This window comes from Musca autumnalis, unplaced genomic scaffold (genome assembly GCF_047663935.1).
Source record: "Musca autumnalis isolate F117 unplaced genomic scaffold, ASM4766393v1 scaffold_3, whole genome shotgun sequence".
Lineage (NCBI taxonomy): Eukaryota > Metazoa > Arthropoda > Insecta > Diptera > Muscidae > Musca > Musca autumnalis.
Window position 1 is genome coordinate 173,168,350 of NW_027411866.1, and position 25,543 is coordinate 173,193,892.

The window sequence follows — 25,543 nt, forward strand, 5'->3', positions numbered from 1 at the left end:
TGAATCTACAACTTTTACTTTAGCGGGCTTTTGCTAAGTATTACCGTTTTTGAGAAAAATTAAAAAAACTGAATAATGCCTCCAAAAATGACCTTTGACCCCGAATAACTTGTTTTGCGCACATGGGATCGATGGGGACTTTTAGGACGTTGCTTCTAATGGTCAACCCTAGCTCTCCACCAAAATTCAGCTTTGTGGGAATTTTTGCTATTTCCCCCTTATACGCATGTCTATTTTGACCGGACTATCTAGCTTTCTCATGATTGATGAAAGTGCGGTGTTCAGAGGTGATGAAATCGGGCTGTCTGCTGATAGAGACAATTATGGGAAGATACAGGGCAATCATGAATAAAAATTCCGTGTGGAATTTATTCTCTTTACCCACTTTCACAATTTTTTATTTCCCTATTTACGTCGAAAAAGGCATATTCCAAAAGAATATTCCATAATTAAGTGATTCCATTAGACTGAAACGTTTGAAAATACTATTTTTATACCCTCAGCATTCATGCTAACGAGGGTATATACACTTTCATACGGGCAAAATGTGCCTCATCGAAATAATGGTTGTAGACCCCAAGTATGTTTGGACGAAATGTGTTTCAGACAATTTGGAGTCGATTGAGCAATGTCCGTCCGTCTGTCTGGCTGGAGCGCACGATAACTCTCGAACGGATAAACCGATTCGGTTCAAATTTTGGCTTTCGTAATATTTTGCCCAAACTTAGTTTAAGTTCGAAGATGAGCTATATCGGTCCACTCCTTCCGGTACCTCCCCCACAAAAGTTCGAAAATGTTCGGAAAATTTGTGCGCACGATAACTCTTGAAGGGAGTAACCGATTTGGTCCATACTTTGCCCATCGTGGAGCGTGTACCAGACTTAGATCAGGTTTTAATATGGACTCAATCGGTCCACTCCGTCGGGTACCTCCCACAAAAAAATTTGGAAAAGTTCAGTTTAGGACCATCTCTCGAATCGCTTTGATTTTTGCTTTAGCAACTTGTATTCACTCCCCTCCATACGACGATATAAGTTTCATCAGGCAAGTCCATACTTCTTGAGAAAATAGCCTGAAAGTTGCAAAAACCCCTATGACACCGTGTGAGGAGGTTGGAGGGCAAAATAACTCTCGAACAGGTCTGCCGATTCGGTCCAAAGTTTGGCCTTAGTAATATTTTGTCCAAACAAAGTTTAAGTTCGAAGATAAGCCATATCGGTCCACTCCTTCAGGTACCTCCCCCACAAAAGTTCAAAAATGTTCGAAGAAATTGTGCGTACGATAACTCTTGAAGAGAGTGGCCGAATTGGACCATACTTTACACATCCTAATATATCTACCAGATATAGATCAGGTTCAAATATGGACTATATTTGTCCACTCCATCCGGTACCTCCCACACAAAATTTCGGATACATGTTCATTTTAAGACCTGCTTTCGAATCACTTTGATTTTTGTTGAAGCATCTTGCATTCGCTGCCTCAATTGCGATGGTAAAAGTTGTTTCAGGGGCAAGTCAATACTTCTTGAGCAAACATCCCTGAAGTTGTAAAAAAACCCTATGGTACCATATGTAGTGGCTGGAGATCCATTCTTTTTAGTATCTCCTCCGCAAAACTTTTGATCTTTAATCATAATCAACATTTTTGTCAGTTCAAACGCCCAAAATTTTTAAAACTCCCTAAATACATGCGTTTTTTTGTGAAAAAAATTGTTTCAATATACACAGGCTGAGGGTATATCTCTGTCGGCAAAGCCGACTGATACTTTTTTACTTGTTTTAAAGAATATCACTTTTTAAAATTATTTTCCGCGCGGAAAATTCCGAGGGAAATATTCATGATTGCCCTGATAGTCTGACCCAAGAGAAACGACGGGTTGCTAGGTGGCGTCATTTGTCAGACAAGGCGAACTGTAACACTCTCCGCTAATTGTGGTAGGGGCGTCCTCATTGACCGTGTATCATCTGCTCAGTCACCTCCCTCTGTTCGCTTCCGAAGTCCGAATGCCACAGCTCATTATGAGCATTGAACTCCCCCCATACCAGAAGGTTATGACCTTCCAAAAGGGAACTAATGTTGGGAGTAGTCATTCCGGGATGTCAACACAGAAAAACGATACAAATTAGTACACTGAGGTGGCCGGTGTATGGTGCGATTACAATCGGCGCGAAAGAACTCGCTGCCATGGGATTGTATAGGAATTGTACATACTATTCACGGATTTCGTTCAAATGCTTAAGAGAAATTGGTCCTTTTACTACTTCATTAAAAACAATGCAAAAAATCCAGTGAAATACTGACATCGCATCGAACCACTTCAAAAATTTTTGCTGGGTTAAAAACAGGTGTGCCTAATTTTACCAACTTTCCCTAAAAACGAAACACCAGTAATTTTTTATTAATTTTTTTATTTTTAAATTATTTTTATACGCATTTGTTTTTGTATTTAAATTAAGTTTTTTTCTTTTACAAGTATATAATTATTATTATCTTTTTTCATTTTTTTCTGTTTTTCATTACTTTATATTATTAAATATGTTATAAACGATTTTGCTTCTTATTTTTTTATATTTATAGTTAAATAATATACAAATAATGCTGATTTATATTTTTTGTTTTTCTGTTTTTTTTTTTTACTAAAAGATAATGCAATGCATTAACTGTACTATCGCTTTGCTTACGAACTTCTTCGGTCTGGGGATATATATATATATGTGTGTATATATAGCGCTTATATCAGTTTGTTATTTATATTAAATTATTTTAGTTGCATAATCTATATATCTTTAGCTCCGAGAAGGTTATTTATAATAATAATCATCATCATCGACTACACACAGTGTTAGAATTAAAAGTAAATTTATCGTTTTTGTTTGTCGTTAAGTATAAGAGTTGTTTGTTTAGATTTAGTTTGATATTAAATTATAACGAATTTATGTATACATCATCTCATTTTAATGCAATATTTACGCTTACTATACACATACGTTTGTTTGCTTCATGTTTTTTTGAGGGCTTGATTTTTTTTTTTTTTGGGTAATTTTTAGGTTATTTTTTGTTATGACTTGATTTTGACATTGATTTTTTTTCTTGTCAAATAATTATTTCAAATCAAGCTGTTTTATCTACAATATTATAAAATTTTGTGTTGTTCTTGTTCACAAAACCATTAAACACTTTGTGTTTTTTTTTAATTTCTTGGGCAATGCGGCGGTTCTTGCCCAAAAAAATTAAAAAAAAAAAATAGATTTATTGAATGTACTTAAAAATTATAGATTTATACATACATACGTTGATAGCCTAGTTCCATATTTGTTTATATTAATACATACATATATTTATTATTTTACTTTATCTTAAACTAAATTTTCTCAGTGCATTAAAAACAAACAAAAAAAAATATTTCCTTAAAAAGTTGTAATAATAATATTTATAAAACAAAAAATCTTGCAACGACATAAAATTATTCAAAAAAAAAGTTATCAAACTCTTCTCTTAAACATTAATCACAAAGAAAAAAAAATAATAATAAAACATTTGTTTTATATAAAAAATCAATAAGAGATTGGTTGAAGTTGGGATGAGTTAATCTTTGAATAAAAAAGAAATTCTAAAACTTAAAATTACAATTAAATATTAATTATATTTTGTTTGCTTCTTTCTTTAATTCATAGTTTTAATCACAAAACAGTTTTGGAATATTGTTTTTTTTTTTTTATTATTTTTTTCTTTTTCCCTTAACTTATATGAACCTAATTTCTATGTATGTACAATGCAATGCATTCAGTTTTTAAGGTATAATGACTTTTTATGTTGTTGAAGAATATCAAAATTGCAAAAAGTCTTAAATTTTAACAAATTAAAAAATACATAACTTTTCACGGTGGTCGGTCTAGTTATGGTTGGTTGGTGGCGGTATTTTCTTGATGTATAGTATGCTAAATTTTTTCCTCTCTTAAAATTTAAAACTTTTTTCAATTTCTATTTTGAATATGTACACTTCATTCTTGTTCTGTTCTTCTCCTTTTATATTCTTTAAAAGTTAAGGCATTTTTATGTTTTTTTCCTATAAATGTTGATTTTTTTTTGTTTACTCTTTGAAATCTTCTTCTAATAAAAATTAAAATGTGTTTTTGTTTTTCTTTTTATAACAAAGATTGGGCGGCTTTCTTTGTTTTTTTTTTGTTCTTGTTTTTATTTTAAGGTTAGTTTTTATATTTAATTAGTGCATTGTGTTATTCTATTATTTTGTTATGGTTTTCGTTTTTTACATTTTCCTATTGAAAAATCACATTTCTTATATACAATACATAAAAAATTATAAACGGCAGTTGGTTGTGTATGTTTTTGTTGAAATTGTTAGGGGGTTTGTTAGAAGATTGTGTGATACATGTCGATGTGTAAAATGTTAAACATTAATTTTTGTATAAAATAATTTTAGAAAAAAAATCCCATTTATACTATGTAATTACAATGTTTTTATTGAATATTTCTGGTTGTCCTAGGTAGTTTTCCCAGCAAATTTAAATACATACTACCATGCTATAGTCTGGAACAGACCAATGTTCCAGAACTGCAAGAACCTACTAATTTTTACTATTTTTCCGATAACATAAAGGAAAAAATGAACGAAATCTAAATAAAAGGAATATTTTTCCAAAATTATAGCTCAGTGGAACCATTTTTTGATGAAGAGGATATATACTTAGGCGTCGATTATCGATAGCAATTATCGTTGAGTGGAGTTGTCAGTTGTCAAAATTACTTTATGTATGGCAAAATTACTTTATGACCAACCGGCTATTTTTCAGTCACCAGTTATTTTCAGTTGCAGTGAATATTTTCGAAGAAACAAGAAGTAAAATTGAAAGGAAAAAATTATTTTCTTAACAATTGTTGATTATTTGCATGATTAATTAATTTTGTGTATCAAAAATATGGTGAAAATGACAATAAAACAAAAGTTTGAAATATTAATTGATAAATTGAGTGCAAATCCAATATGCACATGGGTTCCATCTATACAGCCGACTACATCAGAGAATTTCGTTTTTGAATAAAAATAATATTTATTTTGTCTTTTTTCCTCCTCCCACAATTTCGAAACGATCAAATTTTGGCACAATTTGTCCTCTATCAAGTGGACAACTTCCTTCAATACGTTCGACAATATACATATATTGAGCAATGCAATTGCTGTAATCATTGTCATAGGACTTTTGGAAGATTCCTTCCGCAAAAAATCTCAACGCAGCGCTCACTTTAGCTTTTTTTCCTTTACTTTTTTAATGGTAAAAGTGGTAAAAGACAAAACTGACAAAATTGCTCTCTCATGAACATTTATACCAGAAAAGTAAAGGAACGGAAAAATGGTAGATCTGGTAGCAATGTCAAAAAGAAACATAAAAATTCAAATTTCTTCTTTTATTATTTCACAGTTTTTAGGGGTCGATCATCGATAACAATTATCGTTGAGTGGCGTTGCCAGTTGTTAAAATTGTTCCACGTATGGCAACACTCAACTGAAGTTGCGAATCTCAGTTGACGAAGCGGCTGTTTTTCAGCAACCACCAATTTTCAGTTGCAGTGAACATTTTCAAAAAAAAAGAAGAAGTAAAATAGAAGGAAAAATAAACATTTTGTTAACAATTATTGATTCTTTGTATCATTAATTAATTTTGTGTATCAATATGGTGAAAATAACGACAAAGCAACAGTTCGAAATATTAATTGATAAACTGAGTGAAAATCCAAACTTAGCCCGAGGAGTTCGGGTTTTTGGTGAAATCCAAGCCACAGCGGATGAAGCGTGGAGGTCCATTTCGGACAGTTTAAACAGCCATGGACCTCCAACACGACCACCTGAAGAGTGACAGAGAGTCTGGATTCACTTTAAAGAAAATTTGAAAAAGAAAATGGCTCAAAATAAAAGAAACTTCAAAGCCACTGGTGGTGGTCCATCACAATAAGTGAATTTATCGCCTTTGGAGCGGACAGCAGCAAATCTTTTGCAAATGAATTTGGTGACAAATCCAGTAGGTTCAGTTTATGGTATTGTGGAATCATGGGATGAAGATGAAATAGAAATAATGTCAACAGTTGAAGCGGAGCAAGCCGTTGTTTCTTCTCCCCAACCAGAAATGGACAGTGTTCGTCCCACTCCGCGGAGAAGTTGCAGAAAAGAGGACAACAGAACAAATCTCCACAATGTAAACTACGGCATCCTTTGGCATTCGAAAATACGCCTTAAACCTGAAATAATTTACTGATTATACAGATCTTTCCGCATGAACATCAACTTACAGTGCAGATGGCAATTCCAATGGATTCGACTTGTCCCTCAAATTTCTTCTAATAGATGCAATGTCCTGTACATTTTCTTCATCATCAAAAAAAAATTCCACCGAACTTATCATTTTTTGGGACAGCAAATAAAACTTGACGATCCGAAGATTCAATGGCCAGTTATATATTCTAATCTTGGGTTGTTTTCCAAATTTGCTCGAAAACTCAGCCAAAATATTAAAATATTGTCCAGAATACACAAAAGAGTTATCCAAAGCGCGAATTATTTTTAAAATAGTTTTTTTTTGGCGAATAGAGGTCACAAGTTTGAAAACCACTGATCGATAACATGTTTATCGACCACCCAGTTGAGTTGACATTAATGGTACAACATTTCATCGTCGCGCAGACAACTGACAACGCAACTCAAGTTTAGTGGCAATGCAAGATCGACCCATAAAAAGGGGACTATACCCAAGCGGGGACCTATGTCTACAATTTTTGGTGGAAACTATTACAGACCCCTAGAGACCGTAAGTGCCATACTACAACTAATTTGAAATTATGGCTTAAATCCTCAAAATACCGAATATCAGGAGGTACCGTTATATGGGGGCTATACCAAAATATTAGCCGATGTTGTTAATATTTAGTCCATTATTACCCACGGACACACACTGAGTTTGTGCAAAATTTCAGAAAGATATCCCCATTCGTTTTTTGATTTCGGCCACGGTTTCAAAACGTCATAAATATGAATTTTTGACGCAGGTAAAAAGCAAACATGTATCATTTTTATTTCTGATGCATTCAGTTGCATTTTCCACAAATAATGCATGAGTGTAGATGCAACTAAAATATTTTGACGAAGTTTAAAAAAAAAAAAACGCCACCAAAAAAATCCGACATCGATTTTTCGCTTTGACATAAATCCAGCCTACTCTACCCTTTCCAAACTTTGTGAGTGACGTACCCGAAAGAGAGTTCTGATGTAGTCAATATTTGGACATAATTCGAGTCTGTAAGAAATAATACGATGTACGCTTGGATCAAATCGGGACTGGACTTTTTTGGATCTTTGGACAAATTTCTCAGGAATTATTGACTTGCATCAAAAAAATTGCGCCGTCGTAACAGGGTCACCGCAAGACGAACTTGTTGCAAAAAATTCAAAACTATCAAAGACAAGTTAAACTGCACTTTTTCCAATATACTGATTTAGTCCATGTTCAACCCTGGGGCCTAATTGTGTGATGAAAGACTCTTAATATTAACAAATCGATTTTGTCGCGTTTTCGTTGTCGTTTCGTGCATTTACACTGTTTTTTGTTCAGAAAAAGACTATCTTTTGTTATTTGTATATTCGTTACAGAACATACAAAAACACAAAACACAATTTTTTCTCAGCAAACAGGGGTAAATGTCAAAAAAATACTATAAAAAAGCGACAAATGTTCTGAGCGACATTTTTGCAGAACATTTCGAAGTTGAAAAGCGTCATCTTGTGGTGCTTTTATAGCGGCTCTTAAATTAAAGGACGAAAGGGACATTAAAGGAAGCGAATTAGAACGTCGAAGTGCTCTACGAAAATAATCGTCATTCGACTTGACTGCAGACGTGTCATCTCAAAAATAAGCTAAAACAACAATGAGAAAATATATTACGCTAGTTCCTGATGCCTTGCAGGGTCTCTAGCAAAAACTTCATCACGCCATAACGCGGAAGTTCGACTTACGGCGGATCTGTCCTTTGGGATTCTTAATGTACTCGCCAAGGGCTTTTATCTCCAAAAGGAATTATCTCTGCCCCAAAATTTGTGTTCACAGTGTAATTTTAATGTCGCATTCAATTTACAAATATTTTTTTGACAGTTGATGATGATCTATCTTGATTATTGCGTCATGTCTGAAACCATCTAAAAAAAAGTGTAAACACCCGAAATGCAAATTCGTGAAATAGTATTTATAAGATGGGTGGGGATTTGTTTAGTTTTGAAAATAAAATATATTTTGTTTTAAATTAGAAAGTATAATTTTGCAATTCTGAAATCGAATGTTGAATTCTAAAAATTAAAAACTTAGGATTTACTTCAATTTTATCTTAATATTTCAAAATATAGTGGATTTAATAAATATATAATATTCTGGACAATAGTTGTTACTAAATAAAAGAAAAAACATTGGTCGAAATAGCCCATCGACTGCTATTTGTTGGGATTTTGTTTATATAAAAATTATAAAGTGAGGAGATTTTGCTATTAAAATTTATATTTTCCAAATTTCAGTGGGATTATTTCGTTATTCGTGATTGCCATCCTAACGACAAACGATTTTATATTATCATAAAGTGATTGACTGACTTCCAACCGTATCAAAACAATTAATATGTATGTACACAGGATGAGTACAAATACAAAGTCTGTGCGCTAAGTTTTCACATTTCCAAATTTTAATAGTTTTTAACAATAATAGGACATTATTAGAGAATTTTACACCAATTTCCAAATGTAATTCCAAACATTTTATTTTAACCCCCAGTTTTTGTAAAAATGTTTATTCTTCTCACACGAATTGTCAAATTTTGTAGATCGATTTACTCGCTTTAGCGCAAATGTAGAGCGCTGGTTTTTAAATGAGGAATCCTTAATGATATATGGAACGGGTATACGAAAAATTAGATGTGTATGTCATCTGGGGGCTGAGCTATGAATGCCTAAATTATTACGAATATAGACGAACGAACAAAAATTAGTTACAAAAACTGGGGGTAAGTGTTAAATTCCATTTTCATAATTTTAATACATTTCAATTTTAATTCGAGAAATTCTATTTGTAATTTATTACATTCAAATTGAAATTCGATTTCATTGATTATTCCATTCCATTCAAGAATTATACCATATGAAATTCAAAAAAAAAAAAAAAAAAAAAAATACAATTTTTGTATTCAAATGTTTTGAGTTACAAATGATATAATTCGAATTTCAAATGGAAAAAAAGTCGAATTTTAATTAAAATGATTTAAAATAAAAATGGAGTTGAATGATGAAAGATGAAATTACAATTGATATATTGCAACTTACAAATGGAATTCTCCAACTACAAATGGAATGTTCCAAATTGTAATTGTAGTGGAATTCTGTAACCGTTACTGACTAAAAAATCGGTAGAAATTAAAAGGCAAAAGTATGAATTAAAATATTGAATAAATATTGTCAGCACTGTTGCTATTGGTAACTTCTACTAACAGGTTTATTTTGCTCGCTAAATTACTGAAAATATCAGTAATAAAAAATTTTCCACTTACCGACAATTATCGAAAATCCTGTCGTTAACTAGTTATATAATCGCACTGCTGAAATGTTTCGAAGGACATCTGAAAACTCGTAGTAGATTTTCCCTTCTCATGATTGTAAATGTTCAATCCCAAAATGACGCATTTTCAAAAAACTCAGTATATAAAATGTAAACTCTTCATGCTCAAAAACCTCAGTAAAGTTTACTTGTCTTTAGCGTTAAGAATTCCCAAATAAAAAATTTTTTGTAACTTAGTTCTTACAAAAATAAAAAAATACGTTTTGGAGGTCAGCCAACAACAAATAGTACCAAATATTACTCCGGTCCGGTTTTTTTTGGCAAGAAAATTTTACCATTTATACCACTGATCCCTAATAATCTATTTGTGATGTTCACTAAATGCTAGTTCAGAAAAATTATAAATAAAATGGATTATTTTTTATGATTTTACTGAATCTATTTATTTTTAGTCTTTAAAATTATACATAAATATAATGATATCATTTTTAATTAACGAATTTTTAATACAAAAATAAATAAATAAATGTAAATCCACTAATTTTGAATATTGGAGACCACGTAAATTTGAAGTATCCACAAAGTTTTTATTTTATTTTTCAAATGAATATAATTAACAAAACAACATTAAATGCAATATTAAAAAATAACAAATTTTAAAATTAGAAAAATATATTTCAGTGTCATATAATTATGGAAAAAAACTCCTAGAGTCCTAGAGTTATGCTTAAAACGTTGTGTTACATAGTATTAATGTTGTAGAGTTTATTGTGGGTGGTGGTTTATGAGAAATTTGAATTTAAAGAAAGATTATTAAAAAATTCCAAACATTTTTACACATATAATGGGGGGATGTTACTATTTTATTTACATTGTCAATGACGATATTGGGATGTATTTTGCAAATAAATTTTATTTATTTTTTGTGGAGAAATAATTGGGAAATTAAAACTTCAACATTAAGTTTGTTGTGGGGGAGTTATTCTCTTCTTTTTTTTTGGAAAATGTATGAAAAAAAAAATTGTCGGTGTATTCTTTTTTTAATTTTAAATATATATTTAACATTATGTTATATAAATTGTCTTACATTAGCTAAAAAACGAGAAGGAGGTAAGTATGATACGAGGGAAGGAAGGAGGAAGGATAGCCATAATATTAATATTTACAAAATATTTAGTAACATTTTACAAAGTATTTATTTTGTTTTCTTCTTGTTGGTTGTAGAGTGGTATCTTGCCTATTAGGGGTATGTTTTTAAAATTAAATCACTTATTTAATAGCTGTAATGGATTTTTTCTTGTTGTTGTTTTTTTTTGTTTCTTTCAGACATTTTCTTGTTAACACATATACATCCTAACTTATCTGCTTCTTTTTCTATAAGTATTTATATAATTAATATTAAATCTCTATTTTATATATAATATATATGTATAGCTCAAAGTGCTAAAATAAACTTTTTCGTCTTGGTTTTTTGTTTAATATAAATTAATTGTTTGTTTTTTTTTATAGAGAAAAGTATAAAATTCCTTAGAATGCTAAGACTTAAATTATTACGATTTTCTGTTGATTTTTTCCATTTTTATTTTTTTATGTTTAAATGTAAAGGTTGGGGGAGAGAGTTGATTGGTTGGTGTGAGTTTTTGTGTGTGTTGTTTATGGTTCTTGGTTGACTATATAGCTAAGACTTGTTTTATGTATTTTGTATGTTTTTTTATAAGCTATTCTTTCTGATTAGTATAAATAGTTTTATATTTGTATGCATTTTTATTGATAGTATTCAATTTTTGTATGGGTTGTTGTGTTAGAAGGAGTAGTAGGCTAGGGGTGGTTGTTGTGGACACATTGGGAATCGTTTTCTAGTTTTGTTCAATGGAGTGGCTTGTAATTAAGATCGACAAAAAATAATTGTTAGCTGTAAGAGTGGGGGTATGAATTACGTATAACCAAATAAGAATAGATGTTTCACTTGATTTTCCAATATTTGGCTAATTTAAAAAACCTATTTTTGGAAATCGGATATAATTTTATACATCTAATTAAGCATTTTAACCTCAATTTGTAATCAAAACTAAGAAAAATAAAATTTGAATTTTAGAGGAAAGAATTGAAAACCTATTCTGCAATACTTCTATTCTCATCGATAATAACGCTAGGCCCCTCATTATTCTTACAACTCATTTATCATTGTTGGTTGGTTTTTCTTTTTGATTGGTTCACTTCATTCATAATGGAATTAAATAAGAGTGTGATGCGCGTTGTCGTGCTTTATTGATGTAAGCAACAAATCTTAACAATTACTATTTTTATTATTATATTAGTTTGGGGGGGGGGGGGCTCTATTAGGAATCTATATAAATATATAAAAATTATAATGACGATTTTGTTTTTGTCTTAAATAGTTGATGTACAAAAATTAAACAAAGAACGTTTTATGCATGTGTTATTTATATATATAAAAATTGAAATCATAATCGTAAGAAAAACATTTAAAATGTTATTATTGTAAATGAAACCTATTGTATAAGTAAAAAATAAAATAAACTAAATAACATGAGTACAAGATCGATCTGTGTGATAAACGGCAAATAGTTATTTGCCCTTTGTATAAGGATTAGTTACATGATTTCATGTCATGTGTCCATCATAGATGTTAAAAAAACAAAATAAATGAATAATGCAAACCTGAACTGCCTGCTGTTTGGTTGGTAGTAGTTTTAGAAATAACGATGCTGTTGCTGCTGATGGTGTTGTTGCTGTTGCTGGGGGGAAGGATTCATATTAAAGCGGCTGCCATGGGGTGAGGGAGATGGATTCGGATAGGGGGATTGAGCCGCTGCCATTAGCTAATTACACTAAAGTTGTTCTACAAATTTGGTAAGTTGATCGGAGGCATCGGAAACTGGGCCACCGGGACCGCCAACCACACCGCCCACACCAACTCCTCCAACACCACCTACCACATCTTGTGGCACACCTGGCAGTGGTGACTGATGCGGATGCATACCACCATGATTGTGTAGACCATCATGGGATGTTTGAGGCGCGGGTGAATGTGACATAACATGATGAGGACTGGGTTGAGCACGTGGTGAGGCCGATGGTCCGGCTCGTGGCGATGGTGCTGAACGTGGTGAGGGTGTGGGTTGTGGTGAACGTATTGGCGGTGATGCTCTTGCTGATTGTTGCATTAATTGCTGTTGTAGTGTGTGCGGTGTTGGTGGACCCATAACATTCGGTCCACCAACCATACCACCGGCACCTTGCATCATTTGTTGCTGTTGTACTCCGGGCATACCGCCCATTTGCTGTTGAGGTGATGGTTTGAGGCCCTGTTGCATGGCAGCATATTGATCGACGGGACCACCAGTGGGTCCACCAGCTCCTGGTCCTCCAAATGAACCGACGCCACCGAATTGTTGACCAGGTCCTCCTACACCACCCATTTGTTGAGGTGCTCGCTGACGATATGGTGGTGGATAATTGGGCATTTGACGCATTTTAAACCATTGCGGGTTGGAAGCCTAGAAGATTAAGAAATAAATGCATTTTGTGTAAAACAAATGATTGCTGGCTGGCCTATAGAAACCCTCTCTTCGTTTCTATTCTTTCATTAAAGGATAACGCTTCCTCCTATCAATCGACTATACTACTACTACTCCCTCCCTAAACTGAACCTCCCTATAAACCTTATCTTCTGTTTGTCTATGCGGATTGTCTTTTACTCTTCTATATATACGCGTTTATGATGCCTCACGGTGTTCTTAAAGCAACTTTAAATGGAAGATGTTTACACCTGGGAAGTTTTTGCCGATTCTGAAACTACAATCTTCATAGATGAGAAAAATAATAATAAAAAAATCGCCGGAGCGCTTTTTAAATAAATCGCGATTCAAGTCGGCATTTTTAAGGTTTTTTTTTTTTAGGTTTTCACGATTTCACGTAGGAAACCGCAAGTCCTTCCAAATGGTACTAAAGAATATGTTGTAGCAGTGAAAATTCTCTACAAGATTGACCTTTCTGATAATTTCGTAGGATTTACCGTTATTGAGATATAGAAGTTCAAAGACTAAAAAAAGACTGTTCGAATATGAAGAATTCCTGTATGATTTTCATTATATAATTATGCTTTTCTGGTTCCCTATAAAAACCGTTTATTGGAATTCACATCTCCGAATCTATAAAGACTTCCTTCTACTCTTTCGTAAAAACTACATTCTATTCTTTCCAAGTTTGTCCTATCTTCTGGTTGTTGTTGTTGTAGCAGCATAGAAACCAACGTGAAGCACAGGTCTGATGCTGGGTTGGCAACCGCTGGACGAAACACTATTGTTTCGGGTCAATCCGGTAGGAAAGAACCCGCTGTCGTGGGATTGATTGGATTGGGGGTTATGCTGAACGAAAATTCCTCGGTATTTTTGTTTCTCGGAGGAGAGAACCCGCTGTCGTGGGATTGATATCTTCTGGTTATCTACGGGGGTTATGCTGAACGAAAATTCCTCGTCCCCTTGGGTCGTCTATAAAGACTCGGGTCGCCTAAAAAAGACTCCCTTCGGGTCTTCTATTAAAACTCCCTTCGAGTCGTCTATAAAGACTCCCTCCCTTCGAGTCGTCTATAAAGACTCCCTTCGAGTCGTCTATAAAGACTCCCTTCGAGTCGTCTATAAAGACTCCCTTCGAGTCGTCTATAAGAACTTCCGTCTGGTCGTCTATAAAGACTTCACTCGGGTCGTCTAAAAAGACACCCTTCTGGTCGTTTAAAAAGACTCCCTACGGGTCGTATATTAAAACTCCCTTCGAGTCGTCTATAAAGACTCCCTTTGAGTCGTCCATTAAGACTCCATTCAAGCCGTCCATAAATACTCCATTCGAGTCGTCTATAAAGACTCTATTCTGGTCGCCTACAAAACCTCCTTCGGGTCGTCCATAATCGCCTCCAAACCATAGTCTTTACTAGTGTAAAAAACTACATAAAATTACAGCATTCTTCTAGTAGTCTATAATAATCTACAGTCTCGCCAGTGGTCGTCCAATAAGACTTCTACTCATCTAGAAAGACTTCCATCTTCTCGCTTATCAACACCAATCTGTACGCCTGTGAAACCACATTTCTATTAGTCTTGCCTCTCTTTTGTTTTTGCTTCTATATAAATTGCCTTCTGCTATGTAGGCTCTTATATACCGCTACTTTTATACCGATCTGCTGCAAAGCTCCTTGACTGAATCTCTAAACAATCCTTCTATCACCAATTTTCAGCAGATTGTCCTTTGCAGTGATTTCTTCAACTCAGAAACCAAGCTGTAGAAAAATTGTTCGCATTGATTCCCAAGAGCCTGGGGTAGGATATTACATAAAACTATGAAATGCAATTGTATGTACTTACTTGTCCCTGTTGCTGTTGTTGTTGCATCATCATTGGATTCTGCATTCCTGGCATACGCTGATGTTGTCCAGCATTTTGTTGTTGCTGCTGCATCATAACTTGTTGCTGTGATTGTGGCATTTGTTGTTGTTGGCTCATCATATGTTGCATTTGTTGTTGTTGCATTACCTGTTGTTGTTGGAGTTGCTGCTGCTGCTGTTGCTGTTGAGGACCATTACCCGCAGCACCAACACCAGCTCCGCCAGCACCTCCACCTTGTTGACCACCAGCATTGGCATTGTTTTGACTCTGTTGTCTTTGCTTAATAATTGCAGCCATTATTTGTGGATTTTGTTTCAACACTTGCAAGATTTGTTGGTGACCTTCATTAGTGGGATTGTTCTTGATCTTTTGCATGATTTGGTGCAGTTGTTGTGTGTTCAACTGATTGTTGAGTGGACCATTTGGCATTTGTCCTGAGCCACCAACTCCACCAGCATTGGGATGCTGACCTTGGGGTCGTATTCCGGCACCAGGGCCACCACCCATTGGGCCAGCACCTCCCATGCCAACCATGCCCGGATTATTACCACCCATGCCACCAACTCCTTGGACATTACCTGGCATATTGCCTGAACTGCCGGGCATTTGTTGAGAACCTGCAGCAACAACCATGCCGCCCATCATTCCCTAAAATTAGAAAAATAAAAAATACACAGGTAATAGAAATGCTTTCGTTGTGACTTGTTTGTGTTTTTCGATTCCTTACTTGTTGTTGCATGGCATTGGGTTGCATAACCTGATTTTGATTGGGTTGACGCATGCCTTGATTAGCATTGTTGTTGGGATAGCGATTGCCCCACTGATCCATTGGTAATAGATTATTACCCATAACATTGCTGGCGCCAGGGCCCATGGGTCCCACATTACCAACACCACCAGGAACATTCCCAACATTGCCTACCATACCGGGATTCGGTTGATTGGGTAGACCGCCCATATGATGGCGTTGCATAACTGGCGGTGCCATTGCTCCACCTTTGCCAAAGCCACCTCCATGGGGTACTTGCTGTCGGGCAGCTTCTTCCTGTACCTAAAATTGGGCATCAATGAATGGTTGCCTTGCACATGCAAACACACATACACACTAGTATTTTATGTGGTACATACCTGTTTAACAACCTGCAACACATTGGGTGAGGGCGAATGACCGCCACCCTTCATTCCCATGCCTGGCTGATGAGGATGTGGCGATGTCATGCCACCGCCTATTGGTGCAGCCACCGGTGAGGGCACTGGAACTGTGGAGGGACTCATAGCTCCTGCAGCACCAGCTGGCATAATGGCCGGTTGGCCTCCCACAACAGTGGGCGTCACCATAGCCACATTGGGAACCGGTACACCACCTGAAACAACCACTGGATTGGTGACAGCGGCAGGTCCAGGCAAGGCAGCTGGAGCCGTAACAGTACGCGACATAAGGGCGACACGTCTGCGTAACAACTGTTGTTGTTGCAACCTAAAAGAATACAAAGAAACAAATTGTTAGTTCTTGACATGTCACATCCACCCAAAAACACACCAACATTTAATACATACTTTTGTTGCAATTGTTGTTGCTTGAGCTTGTGTTTGATATTTGGACAGAAAGGCACTGGACACTTTTGCTCTTGGCAATGTTTGGCATGATAACAGCACAGAGCAATAAGTTGCTTGCAAATGGGACAACCACCATTGGTTTTCCGTTTGCAGTTCTTTGTGTGCTGCACCACACGTTTCATCTTCTGGCACGAAGGTAGTCGACAATTGGCATCGCGACACTGACAAGCATGAACCAAAGATTGTATACAACGCTGTATGGATTGCTTGCGTGCCTCCTGAGGATTGGCTTGTTTCAAATCGGCTGGAGAAGAGCCATCATCCAGATCGAAGCCCAGTTTCTCCATTTTGTGAGGATGACCAATCTTTTCATTACATATTGTACACAAGTCAAAGTCCTAAAAAGGAGAGGATGGAGACAAATGAAAACAATTACAAGTGGTAAAAATATAAAACATTTTGTGAGATTTGAATAAAATTCTACTTACATCACACACCGTACAATGGAAGCGAGTTTCAACCGGAGTTTTGCAATTGTTGCAGGTGTAGACAAATTTATCTTGTCCTTGATTATGTAACTCGTACAACATACATAATGTGGAAAATTGTGCTCTGCGCAATGATGAGAATTCGTAGTGTTTATCACGAGCCAAGGTAAGGAATGCATCACGACCATCCATGAGATCACATTGTAACAATGGATCAGGATCTTGAATGGGCTGTTGGAGTATGGAAAGATATATATTTAATTTATCTTTGTTATATGTGGCGTATTATGTATAACATACCGCTAAACTGGCCGCTGATTGCGCTGAATGCAGCCTTATAACGAAGAACACTTCTTTGTGCTTTTCCATGGTGGCATAGATTTTCGCCGAAAGATCATTACCCGCCTGTTGTTCATTGGACTTTTTGTTGTTTTTGCGTTGAGCAGCCTTTGATTTGTTTGATTTTTTGGCCTTCTTCTGGCCCTTCTTTTTACCATCTCCGCTAACATCACTGTCCTCAATTGAGAAAATCTATTGGAAAGAAATTGTAAATTACAGAAACAAAAATTGCATTCTCTAAGAAAAACATACATTTGCGGCAGCAGCAGCTGCTGCTTCGGCAGCTTCAGCTTGTTTACGCTTTTCTTCTTCCTCCTGATCGAGCTCCTTTATACTTTCCTCCAAAACATTTGGCCAGAAATCACCCTCGAAATACGGCAGTTCAGCTGCCGACGTTAGTTTATCTTCTACAGCCTGCTTGAGGATATCCTTGTAGTCTTGGATGGTACGTTCAATCATACCTTTATCTAACATTTTCTTATACCATTCTTGTAAACGTTTTGGTTTGGGTATTCTCTGATCTGTAGGATGGCAGTGGAATATATAATCATCACCTTCCGATGGCGGACAAGCCCAAATATGAGCCATTGTATAGCCCAATTGTTTGACATAGTCCATGTAACCAAGTAAAATTTCATGATATACTGCAGTACGATATTGACGGGGTCTAAAGAAATGCACCGAATCCAAATAGGCAATATATACACGTCTGGTATTCGGAGGTGGACATTCTGACCCGTATTCTTGTACATGCATGCCAAAGAAACAAACATCAATGCCATCAACTTCCTCGAAAGCGAACAATGCTTTTGCTCTGTATGGGAATTCTGCATTCATTTCACCATTTTCCACGAAACGCCTACGCATTCCAGGTTTCACTTCTACGCACTTATCCGATGATGAGACAACACGAATGTGTACTTCACCAGCACCAGCTTCTTTTTTCTTGAGGAAATTATTGACGCGTGTCTCAATGTAAATACCCAATTTAGTGGTGGGTAAACGTTTAGCATTGAATTTATTCTCTTTTCGTTTGGAATTCTTCTTCTCCAGACAACGGGCACAAACAAAACCACCTGGCCATATGGAATCCAACCATAAAACACAAATTTGATGCTGTTTACGACCGCATTCTTGGCAATCAACAAATGGTTCAAGTTCCAAATGATCATTTTTCATTTCTTTGAATTGATCCTTTTTAATTTGGCTAGAAAAGGGAGGGGGGAAGAAGAAAGGTAGGCAATAAGATAAGAGTTTAAATGATAAATTGTGTAAACAAAATTTGAGTCACTGATAGTAGTAGATTGATATAACCAATCCCTCAAAAATCTTGAGATTGTTTTTTCATAGCTTTTTTATACCAAGTGTCCTGTAATTTGTACAATGGATATGCTTCAATAAGATCAACGATTGGTAAGCAAACGAAAAGGAAGAAGAAGAAGTTGGCATAGAATGTTCCTCAAAGCGTGTCGTTCTAATACAGGGGTGGCTATTATTTTCCGAACATCTATGCCAACTTCTTCGTTAATTTTTTTCCTCCTTTGTTGTTAACTAAATACCGACAACAATGTTCGTGCATCAGTCAGAATTTTTGTATATTTCTTTATTGGGAAGAGCTCTAACAAGTGACAGACTTAACTAAATATATTGGGGAGGTAATATGAGCAACTAAGATCAATATGAAATCCGAGGTATCCACTTATAAAAAGCGACTGAACCCAGCTTCCCAGCAAAAATAATACAAATCTACTTACTAATTCATTATTTTAACAAGGACATGTCCCGCGAAATACGTGTTTTTTGGGCCACTAAAATAAGTACTTAAATAAGTGGTTTCCAGAAGTCGTAAATACTTATTTTAGAGGCCTAAAAATAACCAAACACTTCGCACGACATGTCCCTCATAAAATAGTAGGTAAGTAAGGGGTTTTGTAATGAAGGCACTGTTGTGAAGAGCAATGCTTCCAAAAAGGTCATCTTGTAGAAAACTAAAATTTCTTCCTATTAGAGACTAACAGATCTTCCTTTAAATAACCAAAATATATGCCTATTGAAAAACAAAATGTCTTCCTATAAAGGACCAAAGGTCTTCCTATAAAAGACCAAATGATATTCCTATAGAAAACAAATGGTCTTCAAATAAAAGACCAAAATCTTTCTATAGCAGACCAAAATCTTTCTATAGCAGACCAAAAGTTCTTCCTATAGAGGACCAAATAGAAGACATAAAGTCTTCCTATAAAAGACCAAAAGGTCTTGAAGGCGTAAAGGTGTTTCTATAGATGACCAAAATGTATTTCTATAGATGTTCAAAAGTTCTTCGTATACAAGACAAAACGTTTTTCCCATAGAAGACCAACAGGTTTTCCTATAGAAGACCAATATGTGTTCCTATTGAAGACCAAAAGTTCTTCCTAAAGAATATCAAAAGGTCTTCCTATAGAAAATCAAACGGTCTTCAAATATAAGGCCAAAAGAAACTCATATAGAAGAGCATAAGGATTTCCTATATAGAAGCAAAAGGTCTTATAAATATCAATTTATATATAAATAGAATATATAAATTGAAGACCAGAAGGTCTTCCTTTATAAGACGAAAATGTCTTCAAAAAGAAGACCAACAGAAAGAACAAAATGTCTCCGTATAGAAGACCAAAAATTCTTCACATAGAAAACGAAAATGACTCTCTATGGAAAATTAAAAAATCGGCTTAACTCTAATTTAGTAAAAACTCTCCGATTTTTCTGAAACTTTTCCAGAGTTAGATATTGTTGCGCTGATCACGGAAATGTATAATTTGCTTGCGGGCGGACCCGGTTACCCGGTTATTGAACCCGAAAGTCCGGGTACAAAACCCGGGTTAGACACGGCTCTACTAAACCGATTGCTACAAAATGGGTATCATTTGAAATACCTATCCAACAAGTGGTCATATGATGGGGTTAGTTTTAAGCGGTCAGGTGATATAACCCAAAAACTGATTTTTGGACGCGGATGTTGTAATACCTTCCCTGGATTCAGACATATATATGGCTCTTAGAATCTCGACAACCCGGTTTCTCTAAGTGGCTATTTATAGAAAAAATTACAATTTAAAAGAACATTTTGTTCCCGTTCCCTAGATTTGCACCTGTCCATAGGAGAAAGTCATAAATCGGCGGCTGAAGGCCGGCTATGTAGAGAAACATTTATAATTTAATAGAAAATTTTGTTCCCGTTTTTTTTTTTTAAGTTTTAAAGTTTTAAATCCCCCGCCGAAGGCCGGCTATTTAGAGAAAAAATATAATTTAAAAGAAAAGTTTGTTAAATTTAGAACTTTACAATGATCTCTACAGAACCGAGTTCTCAAGATTCTAAGGGCCATATCTCTGGATCCAGAGAAGGTATTACAACATGTAGAACCATTTTGGAAAGGTTAAAGTGCGGGCTATAATCTGATATACATTAAGCGGGCACCCATAATGGGCCCATTTTCGACCTTTTGAGGGTTTTATGGAAAAATCCGGGTCCAAAAATCAGTTTTTGGGTTATATCACCTGACCACTTGAAACTAACCTCATATGACCACTTGTTAGATAGGTATTTCCATAAGCTTTCCAATGAGCAATTTGTAGCAATCAGTTCAGTAGAGCCGGATCTAACCCGGGTTTTGTACCTGGACTTTCGGGTCCAATAACCGGGTAACCGGATCCGTCACCAAAGAAAATTATACATTCCCATGATCAGCGCAACAATATCTACCTCTGGAAAAAATTTCAAAAAAATCGAAGAGTTTTTACTAAACTAGAGTTGTTCCAAAATATCTTCCTATAGAAGATCAGATGGTCTTCACATAGTGGACCAACAGGTCTTTCAATAGAAGACCAAAAATTCTTTATATTGAAGACTAAAATTTCTTTCTTTAGAAGATTAAAATGCCCTCTAATAGAAGACCAATAGAGCGTCCATATATTACATTTAATGTTGAATAATAGTGATGTTCCAGAACTAACAAGTTTTTACAACTTTAACTACAATTGCATATTACTCAAAAAAAAAAAAAAAAAAAAAAAGTTGCAAACTGTTCACTTCTCTTTTTACAAAATGGCACGGAATAGCGTTCTCTTTAGAAACATTTTACAACAAATTTGGGGGAGTAAAAAGTAGCAACATGATTCATGGCTTCTGATTGGCTGGTACGAAGATTTTGACATTTCTTATAGATTTTTGACGTTTCTACATTTTCTGTTCGCTTATTTTTTGAACAAATTTTTATGTGGAATTAATTTTGGACGAAACATACTGCATATATTTGATAACTGAATTTTACTAGTATATTCTTTTCAGCTAAAATTTCTTAAAATTATCGTGACTCCATCATTCTTATAAATAAAATATTAGCAGTATTCACTTATGGTGGTAGATTTACAACTCTTGTATATGTACTAGGGTTTCTTTACAACGATACGATGAAAATGTGCCTCATCGAAATAATGGTTTTAGACCCCAAGTATGTTTGGACGAAATGTGTTTCAGACAATTTGGAGTGGATCTAGCCATGTCCGCCCGTCTGTCTGTTCTCCTGGCTGGAGCGCACGATAACTCTCGAACGGATGAACCGATTCGGTTAAAATTTTGGCTTTCGTAATATTTTGCCCAAACTTAGTTTAAGTTCGAAGATGAGCTACATCGGTCCACTCCTTCCGGTACCTCCCCCACAAAAGTTCGAGAATGTTCGGAAAGTTTGTGCGCACGATAACTCTTGAAGGGAGTGACCAATTTGGTCCATACTTTGTATAGCGTAAACTTTCTACCAGAGTAATATGAGGTTCCAATATGGTCTCAATAGGTTCACTCCTTCGGGTACCTCCCACACAAAATTTTCGGAAAAGTTCAGTTTAGGGCCATCTCTCGAATCGCTTTGATTTTTGTTTTAGCAACTTGTATTCGCTGCCCTCAATACGACGGTACAAGTTTCATCAGGGGCAAGTCCATACTTCCTGAGAAAATAGCATGAAACTTGCAAAAAATCCCTATGACACCGTGTGAGGTGGTTGGAGCGAAAGATAACTCTCGAACGGATCTGCCGATTCGGTCCAAAATATGTCCTTAGTAATATTTTGTCCAAACATAGTTTAAGTTTGAACATAACTCATATCGGTCCACTTCTTCAGGTACCTCCCCCACAAAATTTCAAACATGTTCGGAAAAATTGTTCGTACGGTAACTCTTGAAGGGAGTGGCCGAATTGGTCTATACTTTACACGTCCTAATATATCTACCAGATATAGAACAGGTTGAAATATGGGCTATTTTTGTCCACTCAATCCGTTACCTCCCACACAAAATTTCGGATAAGTTCACTTTAAGACCTGATATCGAATCACTTTGACTTTTGTTCAAGCAATATGCATTCGCTGCCTCAATTACGATGGCAAAAGTTTTTTTAGTGGCAAGTCCATACTTCTTGAGCAAACAGCCCGAAGATTGTAAAAACCCCCTATGGCACCATATGTTGTGGCTGGAGATCCACTTCCATAACGGTCAATGTCGATCCATTCCTTTTAGTATCTCCCCACAAAACTTTTGATCTTTAATCCTAATCAACATTTTCGTCGGTTCAAACGCCCAAAATTTTTAAAACCTACTAAATACATACGCATTTTGGCAAAAAATTGTTTCAATATACACAGGCTGAGGGTATATCTCTGTCGGCAAAGCCGACTGATACTTTTTTACTTGTTTCATAAAAAATTGTTTTTTCTTGGGCTCCATTCTTTTATTCCTTTTATTTTTCCCATTTTGTCTACCACAAAACAATACTCCGACAAAATAAAACTCACAACAAAGTGGCGACAAAACAATCAGCTGTTCTACACCCTAGTAAAAGTACAGTGCAATGTTTACAATACTTTTAGGTCGAGTAAATTAACAACTCTGTAGTAAATTAAACTTCCAAGTATTTTGTTGTTATGGTATTGTAAACTTTTGTAGATCTACAATATTAACAACATGTACAAGATCTACAATGCCACTTTACCAACATGAGTGAATACCGCTAATACTTTTTGATCGAGTAAATTAACAATCCCGTAGTAAATTAATCTTTCAAGTATTTTGTTATGGTATTGTAAACTTTTGTAGATCTACAATATTAACAACATGTTCAAGATCTACAATGCCATTTTACCACCATGAGTGATTACAGCTATTTACATAATAAAATTTCAAATGTTGTTACTTACGTTTGTGACTGCAGTGGATCATCTCCCAGTGTAACGGTGTCTCCCTGGATGTCATTAAAGCACTTCTGGCAGAATGTATATCTGTTTGAGGCAACACCATAATCCTTTAGACTATTATTCGTTCATTATAAGAATTTGATATAAGGTTTTGTAATTGATTATATAGATTTATTGTGTGTTTGTGGTTGTTTTTTGGTTGATTGGTTGGTTTGGTGGTGAAGGATGGTGGTACGCGCGCAACAATCCAAAATTAATTAATACAAACAAGCAGAGCGATCGTATATTTTTAGCGGCAGTTTTTTTGGTTTTTGATGGTGAATAATGGCAGTTTTTTGTATGTTTTTGTGCGTGCGAACAATTTTGATATTCATTTACAACAACATAGAATTTGATAGGCGGGCGGGCGGACACAGGGAAATAATGATAAGGATATGGAACAAAATAATAAAAAAAAATACAATACGATATCAAGGAGTTAGAAAGTAGGGAAGGTGTTATGAATAAGCAAGAAAATATTCAAATGTTTTTTTTTTATAGATTAACAGGAAAAGCGGCGTATAGAAAATAAATAATTGAATAATATTGATAAATAATATTTTAAAAACATTTGTATTGAGTTGCCATATGACAATGATTTTTTTTTTTTTTTTTTTTTTTTTTTTTTTTGATTCATTAAAAGAGCCATTAGTTTTTTTTTGGGTGGGGGAAGACAACATCAATTTGATCAAGGATGTAACACAAGTTGTTAGGAACATATATAAAAAAATAATGGTATGTGGACGGGGAACAGAGGTGGTCAGATGTTGTAGATTATTGGATTTCAAAATAGACGCACACAAAAACCATAACCAGGATGTTTATTTAAGGTTTGTTTTTTTGTTCAACATTTGCAAGTATAGAAAAGAAAAATAAAAATAAGGTTGGCATTAGAATCGATACAAACATATTAATTATTATGGTTGAAATAAGTTTCTATTAGTTTGTAAGAGTTTTGTCTGTATATACAAGCTAATTGTTTAATTTTATCAATGAGAGACTGGTAACAAATTTCAGAGAGAGGTGTTAAAAAATATGGTGGTTATTTCTTCTACATAAAATATATCAAGTTACAAATGATTTTTAGTGTTTTTAATTTTCATCTACATACAAATCTATTTAGATTGTAACTAATTCTAGTTTCTGTTTTTGTTTCTTTCTAAAAATGTATTATGTTTCAAAAGGCCTAAGACACACAGACGTATATACTATATATGAATGATATTTTAAATAAATGAATGCTATTTTAATATTGTCTGCCACATTACATACCTATTTTGATAACTGTAGTATTTGGCATCTCTAGGTATGGTACACAATTGTTTACCATAACAGCATAAAACTTGTGGATTGAATGTGTATTTACGACCACAACAATAACCCAAGTCACGCATTACAGGATCTATTTCTTGTTCAAAAACTTCTGATAGCTGAAATGAAAAAAAGAAGACAACATTTAAAAAAGGGGCTATAGCAATGCTCATTTTTTTTTTCAAATAATTATTTATTTAATTAATGGCATTATTATATCGATTATTCAAACGTACCTTTGTACAATATTTGTAAACTTTTGATGATTTACGATTATATAGCCAAGCATTGTCAAACATCAACCAAACATCGTCCACATATTCCCAGGGATCATTGTATTTGCCATTCATTAAGTTGTTTTTAATACTACCCAAATCCATGGGTTTCTTGATGATTTCAAAATAATCGGGTATGCCCAAGACCTGTGGATCAACTGGAGAACGGAATGGTACAGATTCTGGTTCATGGCGTATAAGTTTCTCCAGAGTTGGCAACAAGGCTTGTTTAAGTTCCTCGGGATCAAATACTGCAAAATTAGAAAAAAAATATATATATTTTTTGTTAATTGTTCCAATATTATTTT

At 34.8% G+C, this 25,543-nt stretch overlaps 1 protein-coding gene across 2 annotated transcripts in view; it reads right to left on the reverse strand.

Annotated features, from left to right (window-relative positions):
- Window positions 1-11,094: 11,094 nt before the first annotated feature.
- Window positions 11,095-25,543, reverse strand: part of nej (CREB binding protein nejire) — a 46,457-nt gene continuing 32,008 nt past the window's right edge. The window contains exons 6-16 of one of the 2 annotated variants that reach the window (XM_073975461.1): window positions 25,197-25,486; window positions 24,922-25,079; window positions 23,614-23,724; window positions 17,641-18,595; window positions 17,350-17,580; window positions 17,050-17,280; window positions 16,562-16,959; window positions 16,133-16,481; window positions 15,732-16,055; window positions 14,984-15,652; window positions 11,095-13,123 (exon numbers count right to left, since the gene is read on the reverse strand). In XM_073975461.1, the coding sequence (XP_073831562.1) occupies window positions 12,455-13,123; window positions 14,984-15,652; window positions 15,732-16,055; window positions 16,133-16,481; window positions 16,562-16,959; window positions 17,050-17,280; window positions 17,350-17,580; window positions 17,641-18,595; window positions 23,614-23,724; window positions 24,922-25,079; window positions 25,197-25,486 (4,385 nt within the window). In that variant the 3' untranslated portion in view covers window positions 11,095-12,454. The remainder of the gene's footprint in view (window positions 13,124-14,983; window positions 15,653-15,731; window positions 16,056-16,132; window positions 16,482-16,561; window positions 16,960-17,049; window positions 17,281-17,349; window positions 17,581-17,640; window positions 18,596-23,613; window positions 23,725-24,921; window positions 25,080-25,196; window positions 25,487-25,543) is intronic. The other variant, XM_073975463.1, reaches the window with a different exon arrangement.